Source organism: Mytilus californianus, unplaced genomic scaffold (genome assembly GCF_021869535.1).
Source record: "Mytilus californianus isolate M0D057914Y unplaced genomic scaffold, xbMytCali1.0.p SCAF_7, whole genome shotgun sequence".
Classification (NCBI taxonomy): Eukaryota; Metazoa; Mollusca; class Bivalvia; order Mytilida; family Mytilidae; genus Mytilus; species Mytilus californianus.
This window is the reverse complement of record NW_026262723.1, coordinates 1,628,285-1,652,336: the sequence shown is the minus strand read 5'-3', so window position 1 is coordinate 1,652,336 and position 24,052 is coordinate 1,628,285. Positions and strand designations below refer to the sequence as shown.

Sequence of the window (24,052 nt, the reverse complement as noted above, 5' to 3'; positions counted from 1 at the left end):
AGGCACGAATGTATTAGTATCTGAGCAGCAAAACCATAGATAAACTGAAATTAAATGCTAAGCCTTAGCTTAAACGAACGAGCTGACAAATAGTTAATAGCTAAATTTATTTAACTCTACTGGACAACTTATTGTCACTCCAAGTCGACCAGGTTATATTCTTACTCCAAAATTCCTCATACAGATAAGTCGATAAAAAACTTCAAATGATTTGGTTTAGCAAAGCAGAGAGCTAAATCAACATCTAGTGCAATCCAGGCAAGAACGTATTGAGCAATATACTTAATATTAACATATGAACAATTCAAAGTAGAGGCTTTTGATATTCAAGCAAGCATTGCAACTTGGTTCATACCACATAAGTGTATTCATTAATAGAAAATAAAAGATTGTTCAAGAAGTATTTTGAAATTACTTAGAAAAGAGGAGAAAAGACACCAACAAGAAATAAAAAAAATAAAACATGACAAAGCTACCACCATCCTCCAAAAACGACAATGTTACTCTGCAAATTAATACTCAAGAGCAACGATTTAGAAACACGAAGCCCGTCAGAAACCGGGAAGAACGCACATGATGCGTCAGGTCCTAATACACTTGTGCACTCGCTAAGTTGATGAATGACAAGAGAGAAAACTCATCATATAACAAGTATCTCAATTGATTGTGAAACACTTGAAAGGTTTTTCCCTTCAAAGTCTGATATTTGTAATGTACTCTTAACGACCTTTCACTTGATATGCGGGAAGCATACCTTTTAAACTTTTCAATTTTCGCACTTAATGACCCTATCCACTTAAATTGTCGAGATTTGAAGTATGATATTTGTAATGTAGACTTGATATGCGACAACACCACCATTTAGTAAGATTTATTTTGTACACTTAATGACCTCACCCTTCTCTTTAGGATGATAAAGGGGATTAAAATTTTCATTTTTGAAGAGAGCTCATTTAATAATCAATTGATATGTCACATGACCCCATTTGGCAAAGTCTAAAAAATGATGCAATATCAATTTTATAAATAGAACTTATGAAACTTACTGAATTTGTCGAAACAAAGCTCTGATTCCTTGCCCGGCTTTGGTCATACTTTTTGGCCTTTTTAGTTTATAGCTATTCATCTTTTTAATAAGCTTTGGAATTTCAAATATTTTGGCCTCAAGCATCATTGCAGAGAAATTTATTGTCGAAATGCACATCACGTGCAGAATAATTGGTATCGTTAATGTTACTACAAAGTCAATGTATAACATGAAAATTTCAAACTGCTTATTTTTCTTTGTTTTTCGTCAAATGTTTATGGTATTTAGTAAAACATATAGCCATGTTAAACATATCCCCCCACCCGTCAAACTGCAATACCTCTCAAACGATTACAGTTATCAATAATCTGCAAAGTGTAAACTGATCTGCATGTGAAATACAACAGTGTCACAACACTTTGGGCAATTCCGTAGCTCATTTAGGGCACAATGAATGAATACTTTAATATATGATGCAAAACCGAACTTGAGATCTGGAGTCGTAGAGACATGGGACTACCACCATTCAACTTAGGACCACTTGACCTTTTAAAAAGTTACAAGGTCAAGGTTATAGTACCCTTTGCAATTCAAGGTGAAATTTTCTCATGCCCTTGACATTGACCACAAATTAAAGATCTTAAAATACTGATAATTTTTGCAGTTTATGGTAGGTTGATATCGGTTACCGTTTCAAAGATATACACAAAAAACTATACTTTAAAGAATTATCTAGTCATGACTTTTGAGCAGATGGTCGGAAAGTTTTGTGTCTAAGGTCCGATGTCTTTACTACATCCTGTTCTCGAAATATAACTATTCAAAATTGTGTATAATATATCAAGGAAAACAATTTTTATTAGGGTTGATAACAAATAATTAATTATGTCATCTGTTCCTGTGCACGTTGCCATTTCAGATCAATTCTATCTGTAACAATCTTTAAGATATATGCAAATTAAGGAAATTTAAAGAAAAAATAAGGTCTTTCCAAATTAAGTTGTGGAACACCTTTATATCGGACTGATAAGTGTTTCTGCCTGACCATCAAAGATGAGAAAAGCTAAAGGTTTGATTGAAATATTACACTAATACTATCAATGATCCTTCCTTAAATGATTGTTTTAGAAGTATTCGGCTAACATTCTTAAGATATTTTTCTACTTTTTGATAACACGTTTTACCCTTTCGTTGTTTTTATATTTTACCATGTCGTTGTCTGTTTCATTGGGTATATGATTTTCAAATTTCCCTTTGTATTTAAAATTTACTCTATCAAAAGCAGTTCTGATTCTATTAAAGAAGTATTGATAAATACAACTGACATACTTTTAGTTCGATACCTGAAATATGAAAAAAATAGTTCTGAGATGACGTACTGGCCAAGCCCTATTAGAAGAGTCTACCTAATTATTAGAACAAAAGGCGTATAAATATCATTTACTATATTCGTTACACTAACAAAATTGCCGTCAATTATGTTGTTAGGAAATTATGAGCTCCTTGTAAGTTTTTATTCACAATTAAAGCAAATTTACAAGATGTCGAAATCATTAAAATTCACCAGGCAAAGCTATACAACGATGTGGCAGTTTTAAAATATAATATACCGTACTTGCATTCCTATGTTACACAACAACATGCCAATGCCACGATGAATATTACAATTGCAAACCCAACTGCTAGTCTGGTAAATATATCTCTAAAATCTAAAGAAAAAGAAAAAAAAATGAATAAATATTGCAGGAGAAGAAATACTTTAGCATTATTACTTTGAAAAATTATATTAAACTGTGTGAAATGTTTATTCATGAGACTATATTATATGAAAATCAGTTCATGATGGTAATAGTAAAATATTTATAATATCGCTTTCACTCGTCCTTATTAATAACATTTGGAGCATGATTTGCGTTATAAGTCCATTCCTGCTAATGATGTTCATATAATGTATAAATTGAGATAGGTAAATAAAGGCAACAGTAGTATACCGCTGTTTAAAAGTCATAAATCGATTAAGAGAAAACAAATCCGGGTTACAAACTAAAACCGAGGGAAGCACATCAACTATCAGAGAAAAGCAACGGAACAACAGAAACACTGAACTGCAACAAAAACAAACGCCAACATACATAGAAACAACTGCCATATTCCTGATTTGGTACAGGACATTTTAAGAAAAAATGGTGGGTTGAACCTGTTTTTCTGGCTAGCCAAACCTCCCGCTTATATGAGAATGTTAAAACATATCGCTAAAATGACAACACTACGTGACAGGAATACAATACAAACAAACACAAGAACACTCAGCACAGAGAAATGCATAAATAAATAATATAATAGTACATTACAACATGTAAACCGCAGAAAAACAACGGACATCTCCCATTAACGACAGCACAGGACACCACAAACTGCACGTCACATGAATGGATCAACGCCACAACAAGTGACGTATTTTTGTGACGTATATATAATCTTGACATTCATACAATTATATGGAACGAGATCCAAAAATTCACAAATATTTTCACAATACTAGTCCAAATAATTATCATGATTATGACGGTCTTGAAAGACTATTTTAAATTAATGCTGTGACGACGTCATAATTATTCGAACTAACACAATACTTTATCCATGGAAAATGGAAATTAACTCGACTATACTGAAAAATAAGACATATGTGAAATGTACCGAAAATACAGAATGAATCAAACCACAAACGATAAGACATAACACAATATCGAACCGTTATTACAAAAGAAACATCATAACTAAATACATGAATGTTGGATGTATAAATACCGAGACACGTCGTATAGCAATGCGAATTCACACTCGGCAAAACAGTCATATTCGGGAATAGGTCACGTTCGGTACTTAGCAGACAGATGGCGTAGATGGTAAACCACAATCTAACATTAATTGTGAAAATGTCGTTAGTTAGTTTAGACACAGACACATCTTATAGATCAAACAATTCGTGATGGTGTCCATAAAATTTACGGAGTGTCATTTTTAATCTTTCCTCCTCATAACTCTGTTGGAGCAGTTCCTGCGTAAGGAGCACACTCCTGTATATGAAATCCGTATAGTGTGAACATGCACGAGCATAACGTATCAATTGAGATATGTAAACACCAAACGACGTAGCAGAGGGTATGTTACTGCTGAGAAATTGGAAATTGATAATTGGGAAGTTGAAATCATCCCGTTTGTCATAGATTTTAGTGTGAAGTCGTCCATCTGTGTCAATATTGAGGAAAAGAGCAAGGTGTGGAGCAGTCCTTCTAGTGTCGGTAGTATCCTCAATTTCGAGTTAACTGGGATATATGAGATGCAAGTACTGACTGAAAAATGGGTTATTCAGTTTGGACACCATCAATATATCTGAAAGTAAAGTTAAAGAATTTCGCAAGGTGCTTTTTCTTTTTGTCTTTTAGAAGGTTCGGAATGAATTCTGCTTCACACGAGTACAAAACAAATCGGCCAGAAGGGGTGCACAATTAATACCCATTGGATTACCGACTGTCTGTTGAAATATCAATCCTCCAAACTCAACAAATATATTGTCGATTAAAAAGTCCAGCATTTTGATAATATCATCTTCAGTGTATTTTCTGATAGAATCAGTGTGGTTCTTCACAAAATAAGAATTAGTATAACCCAAAACAAGAAATTTATATCTACGATTCCCATTTTTACAGAAAAAACTCTGTTGAATGAGATGGTGAAGTCGATCTTTCAATTGAGCATGGGGAATAGTAGTGTAAAGCGTAGAAAAATCAAGGTCTTAATGTTGATGAAAAATTACAGAGATTGTGATCTAAGATTTAGCAGTAGATCTTTAGAATTTTTGACAATCCACATTTGATTGACACCACTGGTTGAATATACTTCATCACAATATTTTTGAAGGCCATACAATGGCACTGAGGGTATTTCATTACTGATAACAGGAAATTAAACAATGAAGAAACTGTCATGTTGATCATCTATCGAACGAAAAAGACTTTTTTGTTTCAGTAAAAAGATACAAATATGAATCAGTCTTTCTATTGTCAGTGGTATTTGTAAGGTAGGTTCATCATGACATATGATATTCGAAACATGAGAATACAGCACTCTCTGAAAGTTGTCATTGAGCGAAAGGATATCATCAAATTGAATATACCTGAATGCGAAATTAACGAACTTTAAAATACGTGTTATTATACAGCACATAAAATTGTTAAAATATTCCTTTGTAAATGTTCGAAATTTCTGTTGATATAAAATTGAAAGATGTGGTATGATTTCCGATACACGAACATGTCGAACAGAGACCAAAGGATGTGTATAAAAGTAATTATAGATCGTCGTACGTCTTCGACAATAAACAAAAATCATTGCCGTATGTTAAGCTAAAAAGCTTGTTTGTTTGTTTTAGTTGTTTTTTGTTAAAATATTGTGGTTTGAAAAATTATGTAACTGGTCATGATATTGAAATAATTCATTTATGCAATTATAGGCATTGTTTAGTTTGTCAGAGCTTAATTCACAGTAAAATTTATAAAATTAATTCTCGCATCCACCTTGATGACCATATACGTTTGCAATTCAATCAAATTAAATAACTTAGATTGATTGGTGATGATTTCAAACTCTTTGTACCATCTATGTCCTTAAATCGAATAGAAAGGGATTAAAATCATATGTGAATGTTACTTCTATTTGTAATGTTCTGTCGTTGATATACATTATGTGACCATTATGTGTAAGCAGTATATTTTGTATCTGAACTTTCTCGTATTTTATTTAAATTATTGGTGATTTGCAGTAGACTTAATCCTAATGATCCATCACTTACCATGAGTATAGCTTAATTCCTTATGGCCTTTCGGACTAATGTGTGATCTTTCAAAATCAAAATACAAATCTACAATATTTCAAAATGCAAATTAAACCGTATGAATGACACTATAGGACAATACATCCTGCACACAGAAGTTGGTGTGGATGTATTAAGATATACTACAATTAATGCTTGCGTAATCTGTCAGTTTAGAGTTTATAGTATGTAAATGGATATACACAGCGATATACCAGATATTTGTAATAAAGGTCAAATGTCAATGAATCGAATAATGCTAATGGACTGTTTCAAATGTCATCTAACAAACAAGCAAAAACATTTCTTTATCGATGAAGTCAAAATGGTTGATTATTCTTTTGGTGTATACATTTCCGTGGGTATTAGGATAATATTTGTTTATTATGTTATATGCAAACTACCCTTTCGTCTTTAACACATCATTGTTTTCATTTATGATCCTGCAAAACCAGAATGAGAATGTAACTTGTTTTCAAAATTAAGCATGAACGAGCTCCTCAATGTCGTTCACATATTTTATAATATTACACTATCTACATGTGATGACATATTTTAAGCGACCACCCTGCCAGAACCATTAAGTATATTGATACCAATTAATCTGAACCGACCAAACTCAGCAAAACGAATTATGAAGAGAACGATATTTTTGTTGCAACGACAAAGCTTCTGCTAAGTCACATGACTGTGTATTTGGATGGTAGAATTCAAATATATCAATAAACTCGTCACTGGTGGGTCTTTTGTAGACGAAACGCGCGTCTGGAGTACAAAAGTTTAATTCTGGTATCTATGATGAGTTCATTCATCATAGATACCAGTATTATTTATTTCTTGTAATCAGATTCATTGCAAGTTATTGCTGAAACCAATAGGTATAGTAATAAGAACTTACTTATTTACTGGAATGGTATACGCAATTAGATAAGTCTTCGCCAAGAAATATATATAATTTCATAATTTTTCTACTGTTGGGAGAATTTTGCATACGAAATGCATTCGATAATAAACGCAAAGAAATTTTAAGCCTGCTAGCAGAAACTGAAAAATGCAGTTATAACCTGTACAATTTTAACTATATTTTGTTCAGATGGACAAACGTCTTTTCCTGAAAAATCGTCCAATTCCTTCTTTAGGTATTATAGGTATAAACTGGACGCCAAAATAATTATGCCGTTTAGGTTTTTCGATAATTGGTTTTTGCAAACGTTCATGAAGTTTTAAACATAACTGACTGGTAAATCGTATTTCTAACTTAACTGTTGAAATAATTCCCAATACTTATCTTACATTTAGAGTTCTAGATTCAACGTATGTGTATAGAAATTTGAACTAAATAATTACTTACTTGAAAAACTCTTGTTTGGTGGTGCAGTTTCAATTTTTTCTGTTGTCTCTTTTGTTGATTTTTTTATTGTTGATATGATCTCTGACTCTTTAAATCCTATGTAAGTTCCATTTCCACGGGAGATTAACAGCGATAAATTGTGTCTTTCTAATTAAAATATTACGTAATGCATGTAAACGAATATAAAATGTCGAGTAAACGCCAATGAACATAAAAGACGAACAGATCATATTTAACAAAATCAATTAATTCAAATAACAACAATTATATTTATGAATAGAAAGTGTTGAAAAATCATAATGTTGCTATATTAAAATTAAGAAAGATAGAAAGATAGGTGGATAGATAAACAGAGAGAGAGAGAGAGAGAGAGAGAGAGAGAGAGAGAGAGAGAGGATAGATAGTTAATGTTGTCTTACGAAAAGTTCTTTTTACAGAAACATTTAACGTGAAAAATTACTTACCAAGATCGTTGAATTGTAAAAGTACTTCTTTTACCACGAGGCCTTGCTGGTTTTCATCGTTAAATCTCATCCTACACCCAGACGAACTTATCTGTGTCTTTGTCGGCAGTTCATATTTCAAAACATATCTATTAGAATCTTTACAGCATACACAAGTTTTGTAATTGCATTCCCCCGATTTATGATAACATTTCCTGTTGTTCTCTCGAAGTACATCCAGAATATTGTTATTTAATATGAACTCAACAGAATTGCCGTAAGGTGTAAGGCAAGAACTACATTCGAAAGTAAATAAATACGTGTCGTTTTTTATCTGTATTTCTGTTTTCATGCCTATTTTGATAGATAAGTGTGAGCCTGAAAGGTCAAAATTTTGCTTTTTTTAATAAAATATGTCTAAAAAATAAAAACACAAGGCAAATTTTGTTTTGGCACAGTTAGTATAAATAAAAGTATACGTTGGCTATATTCATTTGACTGTCATACAAGTGAGAGGTTTAGATAGCTATAATCCAGGTTTATTCCACCATTTTCTACATAAGGAAATGCCTGTACCAGGTCAGGAATATGGCAGTTGTTTTCCATTCGTTTGATGTGTTTGAGCTTTTGATTTTGTCATTTGATAAGGGACTTTCCGTTTTGAATTTTCTTTAGAGGTCGGTATTTTTGTTATTTTTACTTTTTAAGCACACTGCAAAAAACCAAACAGTCAATAAATCAAACAAAAACATTTCAGGGTCACTGTACTCTACCCTTTTTTTAAACGAATGTTGAAATCGCCCAAATCTTGATGAATGACCTAATCATAGATTTTGAACATTATACTGGAAGTAGCACGCTTAAATTCAATTTCGGCAGTACCCGATTAAGATTTAATACATGTTTGTCCAATCAATTGACGGATTATTGGATACTCTAATACTTGTTGATATCACTTACTACAATACTTAATATAAATTACCTGTTTACATATTCTAAGAAATGTCTACCCCAGGAATAGATTACCTTAGCAAAACCTCTCAGAATTTTGGGCCCTTAATGCTCTTCAGCGGCAAACTTTATTTGGCCTTTTAAATGTTTTTGATTCAAGCGTCACAAATGAGTCTTTTGTAGACGAAACGCGCGATTATCGTACAAAATTGTAATTCAGGTATCTCTGATGAGTTTGTTTACTTACTGAAAGCAAGCTGCATTATTTTAAATTACAGTGAACTGCTTACAAAATTAACAGGTGAAAAAATAAAATCTGTTATCCGTAAAACAACCTTTCTAATATACAAATACATTTGTATTGATAACACAAATCGAATAACGTAATAGTATACGTTTATAGTCTCCTGGTATCGTGCTTCTGTTGCGAGGAATAGTTACTCACAGTTTAATTTGGAGTCCTCATTGCGGTCCGCGCTTAAGTCATCTCGATTTCTTCAAATTACAGAGTAAAAACAATATATGTTCAATGTATGAAAATATAAATTTTCTTTGTACTCGCTTCGATATAGGAGAAAAGCTCGAACAAATACATGTAATATTTTCCTTAACTGTACGAATATTATTTATATATAAACTTTTGAGTAATTATACAATTATTTACAAAACACAACGCCGCATGTTCCTTAATCTTACCTTTTGTTGGGTTTATGTACAATTCGATTATATCTACACCATGAATGCACAACCATTTGCCAGTTGTCAATTCATGTGATATATCCCATTGTAAAACTGTTTCATTTTTTAAAGAATTGAAGTATGCGCCAATTTCCGGCAGTGCATCACAGACAAATGTGTTGTTAAATGCTGAACAATTTGCTTGCGTCGTGTTATAGGGATCAAGTATAAGTATAGATGAATACACATTTTTAATATAACACGACATAGATATCTGTATGCCTGTTTTTCTCCACATGAAACAAGATATATTCTCACATGCTTGAACTTCTGAAAAAAAAAAATTTATTGGTACTACTTCATACAAAATTAAAGTCAAATCAATTTTCCTAATATTCTTGCATAAGAGGCGAAAAACTTAATCCTAAAACAAATGTACAAAAGCTTCTAAATTGTTCAGTCGAGGCAAATAGGAAATTGCATAATATTATGAAATATCCTAATTAAACACATTATTATGAAATTCAATAATATTAGTTATTCGAATAATTTTGTTGCTATATTATGAGATTTCGTAATTCATAAAATTATGGAAATCCATAATATAAGAAGAAATTTTGATTTTCAATTAATTTTTTCGTTCGTTTTTTGGACCCCTTGACTATTTTTGGGAAATTCTTCGGAGAAAAAAGTTATTTCTGAGTGGCGTTTATATCAGGGCGTTAGGAACAACTGTCAGATTTTCTACGAAACGCCTAAAATTCTCCCGAATCCCCGCTATATGAATTATTTCGAATATTTGACAATGGGAGGTAATCCATATCGACTAAATGGGCAAATTGCGGTTATTGCTCTTTGATAATTATATTTTTATCTTATGTTGATGATGTGAATTTTCAAAATGTCTTTATTACTTTGCAGTGATTTACATCTGTTTACATCTGTTTACTTTAATTACTTTTATTCATCTTAAATCATATAGTTAGGCCACACCAATTAAATTTCTTGTTCGACAGACCAGTCCCCATAATATTTTTGTCTAAACAAATTTTTTTTTTTTTTTAATATTCCCGCTTCCAGCATCTGGAAATGTAACTGGGTGTATTTCCCGCGCCTGTTTTTTTGTAAACATTTAAGAAATGACTTTAATATGTTTTCTGTCTATTCGAAATAACATAAAAAATGTGGTGCACACTGAATAACCCGCGTAGCGTGTTATTTAAAAGTGTGCACCACATTTTTTATGTTATTTCGAATAGACAGAAAACATATTAAAGTCATTTCTTAAAATTTAATTATAAAAAGAAGTAAATCATGATAAAAACGTTGATAACGTCTCGGTCGCATGACAAAATTATGTCTATGAGCTGATAGACAAAACACTTTCAGCCAATCAGAAGACGTGTTACATCCAAAATTAAATTATTACTAAATTTATTAGCGATTGTCAGATCGTTTTAATCGACGTCAAATCGCGATCCTTTAAACTGTCTCGAGCATAAACACATATTTCTTATCAAAGTCACGACGAACAAACACACAACCAACATACATGTATAACACAAAAAAATAAAAAGTATACACATTAACGAACACAATAAATCCCTGAAACCTTGGATGAACTCAGGTGTTCGGGAAGGATAAACAACTCCTGCTTCTTGCAAGACACCCGCCTTGTTTCTGATTATAAGTCAGGTCTTGTGAATGAGGAAAGACATCTATGAAAGTTCAATGAAAATCATTTAAGACAGTTAAAATAATTATTGAATTATTCAGTTCGATATCTGATGTTCTTAGAAAGTAACAGTAATACAAGAAGCCATAAATATGATGCAATTAAAAGTGGGCATTACATGTTGGTGAACAGAAAAAAACACATCAGCAGTTGATATATTAAAGAAATGCCAAAGTTCAAGTTGTAAATCAAATTTCATACCATCTTGATCAATATTGTATGAACCTATGATTTTATTTTTCAAAAAAAAAATATATAATTGGTCGCCTTTACTTTTGAAGCTTCTCTTAAAAAATTTGTAATTTTTTTTTTTTTAATTTTCAAAACGCTCGCTCGCACTAATTTCTGGAGTGGACAAATCCGTAGAACAAGAAATTAAATTGTTGTGGCCTTAAAGACGTTAAAAATTAAACGTAGTTGTTAAGACTGTTGTCATTTTGAACAATAAAACATTGATAAAAAAATAAATACATTTGATGATAATGGTGTAATTTTTCCAAATAAAATAACGACAATTAACAAATGAATTTAACAGTTAAAAGTATATTTTGTTATCAATTTTGTATATGCAGATATTTACTTTATTTATTGAGTGTATAAGACACTCTGATAACAACAAAATAACGATAAAAATGGTTTCAAGTTAAATTATAAATGACATTGCCTTTTCCCTATTTTGTTGGGGTAATACATAACCTTTTGTTAAATGAATCATTGGTTAAACTAGGATTCACACATTTTGAGGAGATTCAAACCAGTTTTCAATCAACAAATAAAGTTGTAGACATTTTTCTTGTACATGGAAGAATCCTAAAATATAGCTTTGATTTATCGATAAACTCCAGATTTAGCATTATGTCTTTTTTTTAAACTGAGCCCTATCCGTGATCAAATGATTTCCTAAATAGTATGCAGTTGTCAAATTAATGGTCATAATGGAACGTTAAGAATTAAGACACATACAAAATGCAGGGTATTCGTAAACGAATAATTATCTTCTGAACGTACACTATCTAAATAAAAATCTAATCAGATTAAGTAGACACACTTCTGTTTAATATCATTTCGAGTGATAAGTTTATCCGACCAGCCTACAGTTATAACATCACAGTTGTTTGAATTCTTACAAAGAGATGTGACACTATGCCTGTGATCTTGATTTAAAGGGGAATTAGTTAATATTTTTATCGTTATGAAAGTGTTCATTATACAAAATATAAATATTTAACTTAACAAATGACAAGAAGGGATACTGTGCAACGATTAAACAAATTAACACCGTATAAAATCGATATATTAAATTATTTCATATATAATGTAAAATGTATTCAGAAAAAAGTTAATCTCTTAATGAAATTTATTTTAAAATTGTTACTGATAATCTTATTTTCACAAAGTCTTAAGATTGTTAACCACAGTGTGTTTACGCACACCGGTCTATTCACTTGCATCAAACTTTTAAAAAGTTTTAATGTCCTTATGAATGTTATAAATTGAAACTAATTCTGATCTGGTCTCCAAGATTATTTTTTTACGAAAGCATCATCATGATTAATCATTTAAAACTGATTTTAACAATAATCAAAACACTAGAGGTTTTCTTGATTTGTACGATTTATTCATATCAATCATTTATTACTTATATCCAACAAACAGGCATAATGAAACATCATTGATCCTGTATGTGTTCCAACAATGTTACAAAAGAGTGTGCGTTCAATAAGCATGATAAGTGATACAACCTTTGAAGGACAAAATTAATGTACCTGTCGGATATTTTTATTATAGAACAAGTTGTCGTTGTGATGCATCGTTCTTTCATCACATTTAAATAAAGAAGTTATTCAAAACATCTTCGTTAAACCTTGTTTTACAGCTAGCTTAACCCCCCCCCCCCCCCCCCCACTTGTATGGCAGTCGCATACAATTCCATTATATTGACAACGATGTGTGAACAAAACAAACAGACACAATAGGTAAAAATGTCAAAAATTGGGGAACAGCAGTCAACATTGTGTAATAATCTTAATCACTATAAAAACAAACCAATATATAATAAAGAAATACAAAAAGGCATATAGACAAAGCACATAAGCAAAAATGAAAGACAAGAATACTAAAATTGACCATAACACAATGACGGGATGTATAAGTACAGAGCCACGTCATATGTAAAAAAGAAACACAAAAAGACATATAGACAAAAAACATTAGCAAAAACATGAAAAAGGAAAGACAAGAATACAAAAATTTACCATAGTACAAAACACAATAACAGAACGTTCCATCTCTTTTGAAATTCGTCTGCGATATCCCTCAAATCATTTGGGTCAGTTGGTTATGAAATCACCTCATCTTTATATTCTTCAACTATTGCTCGGCAAACCTCGGGTAAAAATTTGCTTACAGTATTCCGTGCAACTCTTAAGTCATACTGCTAGGTAGAATACTTTTCACCAGTAGCTTATTGTCTTAATGTGATGGTAAATTTGAAACCAGGCGACAAGGCTCTTCTATATAGAGTATCTGTCTTCTTGATTCTTGGTTTAACTTTTTCAAATATAATGCATCGAACATCTCTGGTGGCATTCTCAGAAAATTAAAGAAGGAAGGTTCATCCTCGAATCGTAACTCGTTCATCAACTGACCATAATGACCACACTGGAGCCTCCTTTCGGAGGAAAACTAAGATCAACCCCAACAGGCCTAAAAGTCTAAAGTTTCTTTTTATTCTTCTTATTCGCTTTCTCAATAACAATATCATGGCCAGGTCGTTAAGATTGTGTTTCTGTGTTAATGATTGTAGAAGAATAACTACATTTACATGGTCTTGTATTTTCATGGTTCAAATGAAGTTGATGTTTCAAACAAAACCTGGAGAGCTTTTTTTATATTTTATCTGACAATGACAATGAGCATGACTAGAACTCGAAATGGTCGTGGTATGAACGTATAGTCAGGTCGTAAGAAGAGCGTGATGAGGACGGCATGGGCGTGCTAGAATCGTACTATGGTCTTGAACAGGGTGATATAAACGTGATAAAGTCGTAGTAGAAGCGTTATTCGGTCGTGGGGAGAATGTGATTGTCGTAGTAAGGTCGTAGTAACGTCGCTGTGAGATCGTAGCTCAGTCTCTCCGACTAGAATCGCGCTTTTGCTACGATGGTACAGCAACCTGTACGATCTTACCACGACCTTACTGCGCTCTCACTACGCTTTTACAACGACCTGATTTCTCCACGACCGCACCACGATTGGGTTGAACATGTTCAAAGTTGTTCCACGCTCATCACGATTATGAAAACCTTACCACGACCGTCGACATTTGAATTTATTTTTCAGAGATCGAAGTACGATCTGGTCTAGTGTGACGGGGGTTTATCATATTTTACTATATATATATATAAGTGATAACAAATATTTGCCACTGGACGTTTGTTTAATTTCAATCACTTGTATAGTCAGAATAATGTTTAGGGTAATTATGAACTCCCTACAAGAGACCCAATGACCAAGAAGTTAACAACTATACGTCACCGTTGGCCTTCAATAATGAGCCCACACCGTTTAGTAAGCTACAAAAGGCCCCCAGATGACAAATGTAAAACAATTCTAACGAGAAAGAAAACGGTCCGATTCATGTACAAACCAAGGACCAAAAAATACATATTATTACAACTACAAACGACTACCACTGAAATACATGCTCTGAGTATACTGCATGAAACGGGGTTAAACTAGTTTTCTGGAGCCAAACCTTCCTCCTAACCTGAAACAGTGATGAAACAATACAGCATAATAACAAACTATTATAAATGTTCCCGAAAAAGGGCTTAAATCATTAGATATGAAATTTAGTTGATAAGGGCTTTGATCGTTAGATCATTACAAAACAGAAAAAAAAACATCTTAACAAAACACAGACCGGACGTGGCAGGATATTTATATATACCTACAACAACAAGAAAGTCACTAAGAACAGATATGAGAGGACTGGCAGTTACTGACAGTTTATTCAAAACCAATAACAACTAATAAAAAAACAAGTTTCTAAGACTAAAATATCAATCAGTACACATCCAACATCTAATCTATTTAGTGTAAAGGTGTCATTAACAGTCAGAAAAAATCATGAATTCGTGAAATGCTGATTTACAGTGAATGTGCATAATTATATAACAATTATATTTAGATTGGTTTTATTTTAGCGGTAACAAAATCACCAATATTCAAACAACACAGCTGTCTTTTAATACGCCTATGCCAGACCCAAAGACCTCTAAATTTCTATTGGCACTATCATTCAAATGGTTTCTGTTAGATTGTCACAAACTGACCTTGTTACAAGAATAATAAATGTCGGTGTATCGCAATATTTATTAATATGGTAATACAAGTTTCAAGAAAGAGTTTGTCAATAGAAATGGATGTTTAAATATCAAAATCTAATTTCATTGAATTTTTAAAGTTTCATGTTTTTTATATGATTTCTTCAGTAGTTTTAAAATTAAAAAGATTTGTACAAAAAAAGTGCCAGACAAGTATACGACAGTGAAAATGTAATCACACGACACCGAATAACGGAAAATGTATGACGAGATTAATGCATGCATGAGTGTCTACATTATACTAATGTTTATTATAAATAACTCAAAAATCCAAATGGACAAAAACATGATTGACAATGTGACAACTATCCATCAAAGTTTAAATCAAGTGGATGAAAGCAATTATAGGTAACCGTAGGCAGGGTTTATATCCCTCCTTTTTCTCTAATATCAAAAACAGAGTTTCTATTGTTCCGGCTAAAAATCTATGAAAATGCACTGATATGCCTGGACTGGGAATAGGATAACAGGGTTGGTGTAACCCCTCTTCCTTTTTTATTCTGTTTTTCTTTGAATTAAAAATAATGAATGTTTTTTTCTCTGTTAGATATTATCGTAAACACAATCTTACTTTTGAGACAGGGTTACTTGTGCCTACCATTTTCTCTTATTTTCTACATGTATGTGTTAAAAATCACAGAAATTTTAAATGAAAAATCGTTCAAAATCATTTCACGACCTGATTTGAACCAAACTTCAAGGAAACGATAAATTCAGGAACCTCTTTGGGAATCAGATATTTCCATTGAAGCCATAAGTTAGTGGCCTGATTCGTAACCTTGCAGGAAACGGACTCATAGACCAACAAAAAGGAGAGTGGTTTTTGCCCCCCCCCCCCCCCTTTCCTTAATTCTTTTAGAATAAAACAAATCTGGATAAGCTGTATACTTTGCAGTAAATTAATTTGCATTTTGATTTGCTTTAATGATAGAATGGAAACAATTTGCACAGTTGTTTTCCTCCAATACTAATAGTGACTTTAATTCAAAAATGTATTTGCTGCATATCAATATCTAGATGTTTGTATGCTTCTTTTGATCTCATTTGAAAAACAGTTTATTTTGACGGAATAGGTGTGTTTCATGGATTAACCAGTAGAGTATGGCCGGAATAACAGCATATAAGCAGAGTAAAGCTATCCATCCGTATGGCCAGAAGAATAGACATTTTTGCTATTTTCCGGCTAACCGGAAGAAAAGCCACTGCCTAACAATTAAAGACACTAAGTATAGATCTGAGAGTACTCGCAGTTACTGACAGCTAGTTGAAAGCCAATGACAACTTATAATAAAGCATGTAAACATCCTAAGATTATAATATCAGTACATATCCAACATGCAATGGATTTAGTAAAAGCCGTCATTAAAGTCAGAGAAAAACCGTGTGCCATGCAAAAAAATAGGTATCGACAGAAAATTTTAGTGATAGCATTGGAAACATATAGATAACTCGAATGTCCTAGATTTTATTGTTTACAAAAGGTCTTAAACAGCCTGAAAAAATACAAACAAACGTCGTGCTGAGTTACTTTAGTCGAGCGCATCCGAGAATGTGTACTTAAATTGGTCCATTTTTTGTTCTTGTTACCAACTAATATTTTTATTTAAAAACTTGTTTCAGAGAAATTATTTCTTGCAAAAGCCATGCAAACAAATGTATCAAATCGAAAGAAAAGTAAAATAAAAAGGAAATCAGAAAAAACAAATACACAGCTGATACGAACCAACACATTCGTTAAAATAAAAGAATTCGGGTTTGTAAAGTAGGAGTGAAACACAACAGATTTCTTTCCTAAATTGTTAAAAAATTTTAATTTGTAGTAACCCCTGGGGAAGGACGAGTGAAATGAATTGAGTGCTAGGGGTGATCCGCTGGAATCAGACTCTTTCCGATGCTATATATATAATACATGATATGGGTGCACAGTTCAGGGGCAATATACCACAAGGTCAGATGCGGATCTGTAAAAAGGGGGAGGAACCCCGACGAGACGACGTTCGGAGATAAACTCAGAAAAACAGTAAACAGTCTGTATAATTATAAATGTAGCTAAAAAGGATGAGCTGGGGCACCCTGCCCCTCCCCTCTCCCATAATCCGCCTTTGAAGGTTAATATTTTTATAGTTTCCCCACCCATTCATACCTCCGAAGTGTGTATCCAACTAATTTTATTTGGGGTGGGGGTGAAAAGAATATCCTGCCGGCCTGGTAAGAACTGTAAATAAATAATATTACACAAGGCGGGATGAGAATATTATACAAAACACAATGCAAGTATTAAAAACTAGAAATCAAGTTTTCACATGTATAAAGATACATGTCAGAAATCGTTAATTGATCAGATATTTGTAAAATTGCATTACCAACTCAAATTAGATTTTAGTATTATATATTGATATGGCATTATATCAGAAGCGGATTCATGCGGGGACGTAGCGGGCGTGCATCTCCCCACCTAAAATTTGCAAAGCATGGGTTGTCTTCAGCTTAATAAAAGACATTTCGATAATTATAACTTAAGAAAATGTTCGCATCGCTCCGCTCGGCGAAAGTTTAAGTTTGTGCCCCCCTCCCCCTCACCTAAGATCCTGGATCCACCAGTCTTATCTGCCTTTTGTAAAATAAACCACATGCGAATACATTCTAAATATTAGAAAAAATATGATACGGCTGCGATAGCCTCGAGGGGAGGGGGGTGGGGGGGGGGGGGGGGGTGGGGACACTTCAATATTTTTTTGGTAGGGGTGAGCAGCTGAGACATCAAGTACCCCACCCTTTTCATATATTTTGTTTGTCAAAAATATATACCTTGTCATATATCAATTAAAAAAAAACAAACCTATAGATATATTTGGATATTTTTCATCTTCTGGTACATTAGTATAGAGATTTTTTTTTGGTCCCGCTCATCATCAAGTTTATGTAAAGAAGCAACGCAATTGTACACACCTTGCTTTTCAGTTTCCTCTATTTGACCCTTTTATATCTTTCATTTTGAAGAAATTTCAATTTCAATAGACAATAAAATTTGTTTGGTAAGATAAATGTGGTAACACTCCCAGAGAGTTACACTTTCACAGGGTTTTATATTATATAATGAAAAACTGATAAAAAGTTACATTACTCTTGACACTATGGAATTTCTTTTAATAATTGTTATCATGTTTCATTCATACAAACCTTTGAATGTTAATTAGGTGCACATGTCAAAATGGTCGGATTTATAGCATCTAGCTATATTATAACTACCATCAGTGGAAATACCACATTGGAATAAATAGAGATTAGTGGATTGACAAATAACTGATGCATTTACGACTCTGATTTTACCGCACCGAAATTAAATACTGACAACTGATTATAGTTTCAAATACTTATGATATAATCAAGCAACCTATTAATATATTTAATCTGATTTTCTCGCCCTTTTCATATATCATGGAGCATGAAATAGTGACCTATTCCAGCGGCTCATCCCTAACACTCATTACATAGTAAGTGCTCCCCCCCCCCCCCCTCCCCACCCTAATCCTCTTTAAAACTTTAAAAACACAGTGTCATTCCTAGTAAAATCTTACAATCCCCAAAGTACGAACGAATTAAATAAACAACACAAAATTACTAGAAGACACGTTTTTTTTAACATATTATTCAGTTAATTTTACACATATTTAATTTTTTTCTCTCGAAAATCAATCAGCTAAACATTCATTTTTCAAGAAGTAGAAGAGATAATAAAATAAAGGTAACGTAGTTGGTGTCTCTTGATCATGACAAGTTGTTTATGAACAAAATAAGTGTGTATGTTATATACTTTTTTACGATTCACATAACTAAGGCGGTTGTAAATTCTTAATGAAAATAAACCGAAATATTAAAGTTTGTAATAAAACACCTGTGACTTGTAAAAACTTTCTAACTACAAAGAAAGCATATGCCAAGTCAATCTTGGAAGCAGAATTTCTAGCAGAATCAATAGCAAACATCGGTCGAAACGTCATAGCTGGGTAATGAATATTCATATTTTAGTAGATTAACAAAACATGCAGCCATAGAAAGACAATAAAAACCGATACAATCTACAATATACATGTTGTATAAGAGATACAATATAAGATAGCTGCGTTCATATCCGTGGATATGGATATTTTAACACCCTGAAGTATCCAAGTTCACCCTGAGGCGAAGCCGTACAGAAGGGTGTTAAAATATCTACAGGTATGAACCACCTGTGAACATATATAACGAATTCATCCCCGGTCTTAGTCCAAATCTGGCGTTTTTTAGATAAATTCGACCACAAAGTGTAACGTGAAAGCAACGTAGGGTACTACTTTTGGTACAACCCTTCAGATGGTCAAATATAAGACGTTTTTAATCCAGAGACAGAGGAACTGGAATGGGTCAAATTTGGCGCCCAATGTTGTGAAAGTCAAACATCAAAGACAACAAGGAACAACCATGGAACTAAGGAAAACGCGCGTGAAGTTCCCCGGTGTAATAGGTAGCAACCTCCGGGTATATGGGTTTGGAACAACCCGGGGCTATGGGTTTTGTGACGACGTGCGTTAACCAATAAAAATTCTAGAAATATACTAGTACCCGGCCACGTCCCCTCTTTGAATTTGTTAGATGTATTTCTATGTGTATCCTTCTGATGAGTTAAGCCTTTTTCAACTGAATTTTTATAGTTCGTTCTTATGTTGTACTGTTACACCACTGTCCAAGGTTAGGGGGAGGGTTGGGATCCCGCTAACATGTTTAACCCCGCCACATTCTGTATGTATGTGCCTGTCCCAAGTCAGGAGCCTGTAATTCAGTGGTTGTCGTTTGTTGATGTGTTACATATTTGTTTTTCGTTCATATTTTGTACATAAATTAGGCCGGTAGTTTTCTCGTTTGAATTGGTTTACATTTGTCATTTCGGGGTCTTTTATAGCTGACTATGCGGTATTGGCTTTGCTCATTGTTGAAGGCCGTACGGTGACCTATAGGTGTTAATTTCTGTGCCATTTGGTCTCTTGTGGAGAGTTGTCTCATTGGCAATCATACCACATCTTCTTTTTAATTTAAGCCGGGGATAAATGCTTATATTGTTGTTTCAAATTTTGAACAGAGTGTGATCAACCTTTGAGTTGGAAAATGAGTTCCAGTTCCAGTTCGAATTTAAGTTGAGTTCAAGTTCGTATTCGAGTTTGGGTTCGAGTTTAAAGTTTAAGTTATACTTTGAGTTCGAGAAAAGGTCCGAGTAATAGTTCGAGTGAGAAATCGAGTTACAAGACGAAGTAGAGTTCGAGTTAAAAATATTGTCAGACAGTAACGAGATATATAGGTTTTGTTGAAACATGACTAGAATGAATACTAGTATATAAAAAAATGAAGTTGAATAACAAACAGAGAAATCGTCAATATTAACATGATTATGAAAAGAAAAGAAAAGAAAAATGATTCTAGTGGAAACGGGAAATACATACATATTAAACTTAATCGTTAGTCACTAAATAAGTCTAATTTATAGTGTGTTGGTGGTGGTGTTTGGGTCTTGTTTCTCTATTTTTAACTTCTTTGCCGAAATTCTCTATTCTGAATACATTACCACACCAGCATTCTCTTTTGTTTTGAACTATTTTCCTCTATACTGTTTAAAATTTTCGCCTTTTACTTTATTCTCTATTGTTTGCCCTGATATTCTGTAAACCCTATCCAGACTCTTTGATATGTATTCACGTAAGCATTATTTCATTTTTAGTTGGACTTGAAACTTGAAAACAATGTAATGATTGCAGAAGAAAATGATGTATTTTTTTCTTCGTCGTAATAATTATTAAACAACGTCAAATAGTACAGTAGCGACATTTGGTAACGAAAATAAATCTAGTATTAAAAACAAAATTAATATTATGTTAATTTTGAAAGAGTTTCCATGAATATCAAAATTAGAAATGCAAGTAGGCTACAATTGCAATTACAGTTTCATATATATATAACGCCTCGTTTTGACGAAGGAAATGACTTGTTATAGTTTTTTCCAGATTTTATATAGCTTGACATATGATATAGACTAGATTACATTCACTTCATTTTAACTTTGATGGATAGTTGTCTCATTGACAATCATACCATATCTCCTTATTCTTTTATAGGACTCTTATTGAAGACCATTTCCTAAAGATACTTGATAGGTTTTTTGTTTGCTTTTTGTCGTTGGATTGACTTCTTTTTTCATATAATTCATGTTTTGCAAATCTTCTTGTATTCATACCCTGAATTCTTCAGATTTAAGACTTCAAAGATCAATGTTTGCCACTTTGTGATTGATTGATAGATTTGTATTGGATAAGGCTACATTCAGCACTATTGACTATATCTTGGTGGCCGGGTTGTTGTCTCCAATATTGTATTAATGGAATAAACACATGTTATTTACTCTGTAACGCCGACATAATCTCATGCGAAAAAAAACCCCTTTCTATTGAGGGGCTTCCGTTGATTGTTCGGGATATATAAAAGATGGACAAAAGATACCAGAGGGACAGTCAAACTCATAGATCGAAAACAAACTGACAATGCGCAGCAAGGAAAACAGTCAGAATAAGTTAAATCAGATGTCTTGTACAGAATGCACTTGCATGTACTCGATCGTAGTTATTACTCTTTGACTGATCGGAGATGGGCCGGCCGGTGGCGAACCCCTCACTGGTTGGGGACGAACCACAGAAGCAACAGATTTTACCTCATGAACCTGTTGAATCCTAAAAGTTCACCGGACAACAGTTACCGATAAATCAATAAATGAATGATATATACTCAAATCCGAACGGATGCTTACAACTTTCAAGTGTTTACAAGAACCAAGCCTAATTACCAACTGTGAACTGTGAATCGTGGAAATGCATGCATTTTGAATGTTCTAAAACAACTTTAAATTTACATTGTATTAATCTTCAATTGTTTAAACCTATATGCATAATTCTAATAGTATGGCAAATTATATAACCGAATATGAAAAAAGCACAAATCTACAACGATTGTATCTAATATGTTACTTATACTATCCTAACGTTGACTGATTGATGACTGACCGATGACTGATCGCTAATTCTGTTTTACTAAGTACTAAAGGTTGCCACGGTTCTAAGCGTATAGACAATTTTCAACAACTCATGTAGGTGGCTATTGCAGAGCAGCGGGTCCATTCCAAACTCTTATGTATACTCTTTTTAAATAGCAGTTTTTTTGTTCCCCGAAACGCCTGATTTTCTCTAGACAAACTGTATTAAGGGAGTAAACACATGTTATTAACTCTGTAATACCGAAACTCGGTCAACTCCGCTATACAAAATAGAAAGTTACTATTCTTCCGGTCAGCCGGAAAAATAGACAAAGCATAGAATAAAACAGACTAAATAAAAAAAATGACGTAGATATGATTTTATCATTTCTCTTTTATATAAAAACAGAAAATGTCAGCAGATTTGATAATTTCGTGTAGAATTCAATTTTGTTTGAAATGTTGCTTATGCAATACGTTCCCACTGTACTAAGTTCAATGTATATTTCTCAAATAGCTGTATACTTCGTTGGAACACGCCGTTTAAGGGGTAAAAAGTTTTATTATACTAAATACTAGAAAAAAACCGCGTCTTGAGAACTAATTGAAATGTCCAGTTAGTAGCTTCTATCTCTGTACTACACAGGTGCTCCAAGAACGGAGGAAATAACTCAGGAGAGAAGACGACAACCAAAACACTGATGATTAAAACATTTCTCAGTGGTGTTAGTTCGTAGTATTTTTTATCTTCGAAAGGTGCGAGTCAAGTTCAGGCTCTGTGTGATACGGGTGCTCAAAGAACGGAGGAAATAACTGAGAGAAGACCATGATTTAAAACATGTCTTCAGTGATGCGAGTGTGTTGTATTTTTTTTTTTTTCGAGTGGTGCGAGTTTTGTCTCTCTGACATGGGTCCTCCGAGAAAGGAGGAATGTACGCACAGAAGAAGAAAACAATCTAATGAATAAAAACACATTTCTTCCGAGTTTGAGTGGTGCGAGTTTGTGATGCAACTTGTAATAATTAGTAAGAGTGTTTGAGTATAGCGAGTTGGCCGTTGGCCGAGTTGTCATAAATTTAAAACAAATTGAATACAGAAACATTTCCGCCTGCTTACAATACGTAGACGGTAAGGAACCAGCTACGGAACTTTATTTGGGGTTGAATTAATTAAGCTACGCTAATTAGATAATAATCTATACTGGCATATAAACAAATCAAAAGAAATTACTATATGAAGTTATAAAGTACATTACATACACTAACTATTTATTGTTATATAATACTTCAGACGATCGCCGGCTCGGAGACAAACCGGCTAAAAACATTTGTTAACAAATGTAATAGTTTACATGCAGATAATTATCATATTCCCCATTTCCATTCTCAATTTTATCAGGAACAGACCGAAACTTAATCACTAGACCAATGTGTTGTAGAAGCTGTTCATTTTAAGTGCATATAAGTAAATAAACATTAAAATTAGGGGACAACAAAGCTAACAATGCACTATTTATTTTGATTCAAGAGCTACACGATCTTCCAAAGGTAATTAT

At 33.1% G+C, this 24,052-nt stretch overlaps 1 protein-coding gene across 1 annotated transcript in view; it reads right to left on the bottom strand.

Moving 5' to 3' along the window:
* Positions 1 to 24,052, bottom strand: part of LOC127709409 (uncharacterized) — a 41,661-nt gene that overhangs the window by 3,217 nt on the left and 14,392 nt on the right. The window contains exons 2-6 of the mRNA XM_052214936.1: positions 9,342 to 9,653; positions 7,716 to 8,072; positions 7,252 to 7,398; positions 5,880 to 5,948; positions 2,643 to 2,736 (exon numbers count right to left, since the gene is read on the bottom strand). Of these exons, the coding sequence (XP_052070896.1) occupies positions 2,651 to 2,736; positions 5,880 to 5,948; positions 7,252 to 7,398; positions 7,716 to 8,072; positions 9,342 to 9,653 (971 nt within the window). The 3' untranslated portion in view covers positions 2,643 to 2,650. The remainder of the gene's footprint in view (positions 1 to 2,642; positions 2,737 to 5,879; positions 5,949 to 7,251; positions 7,399 to 7,715; positions 8,073 to 9,341; positions 9,654 to 24,052) is intronic.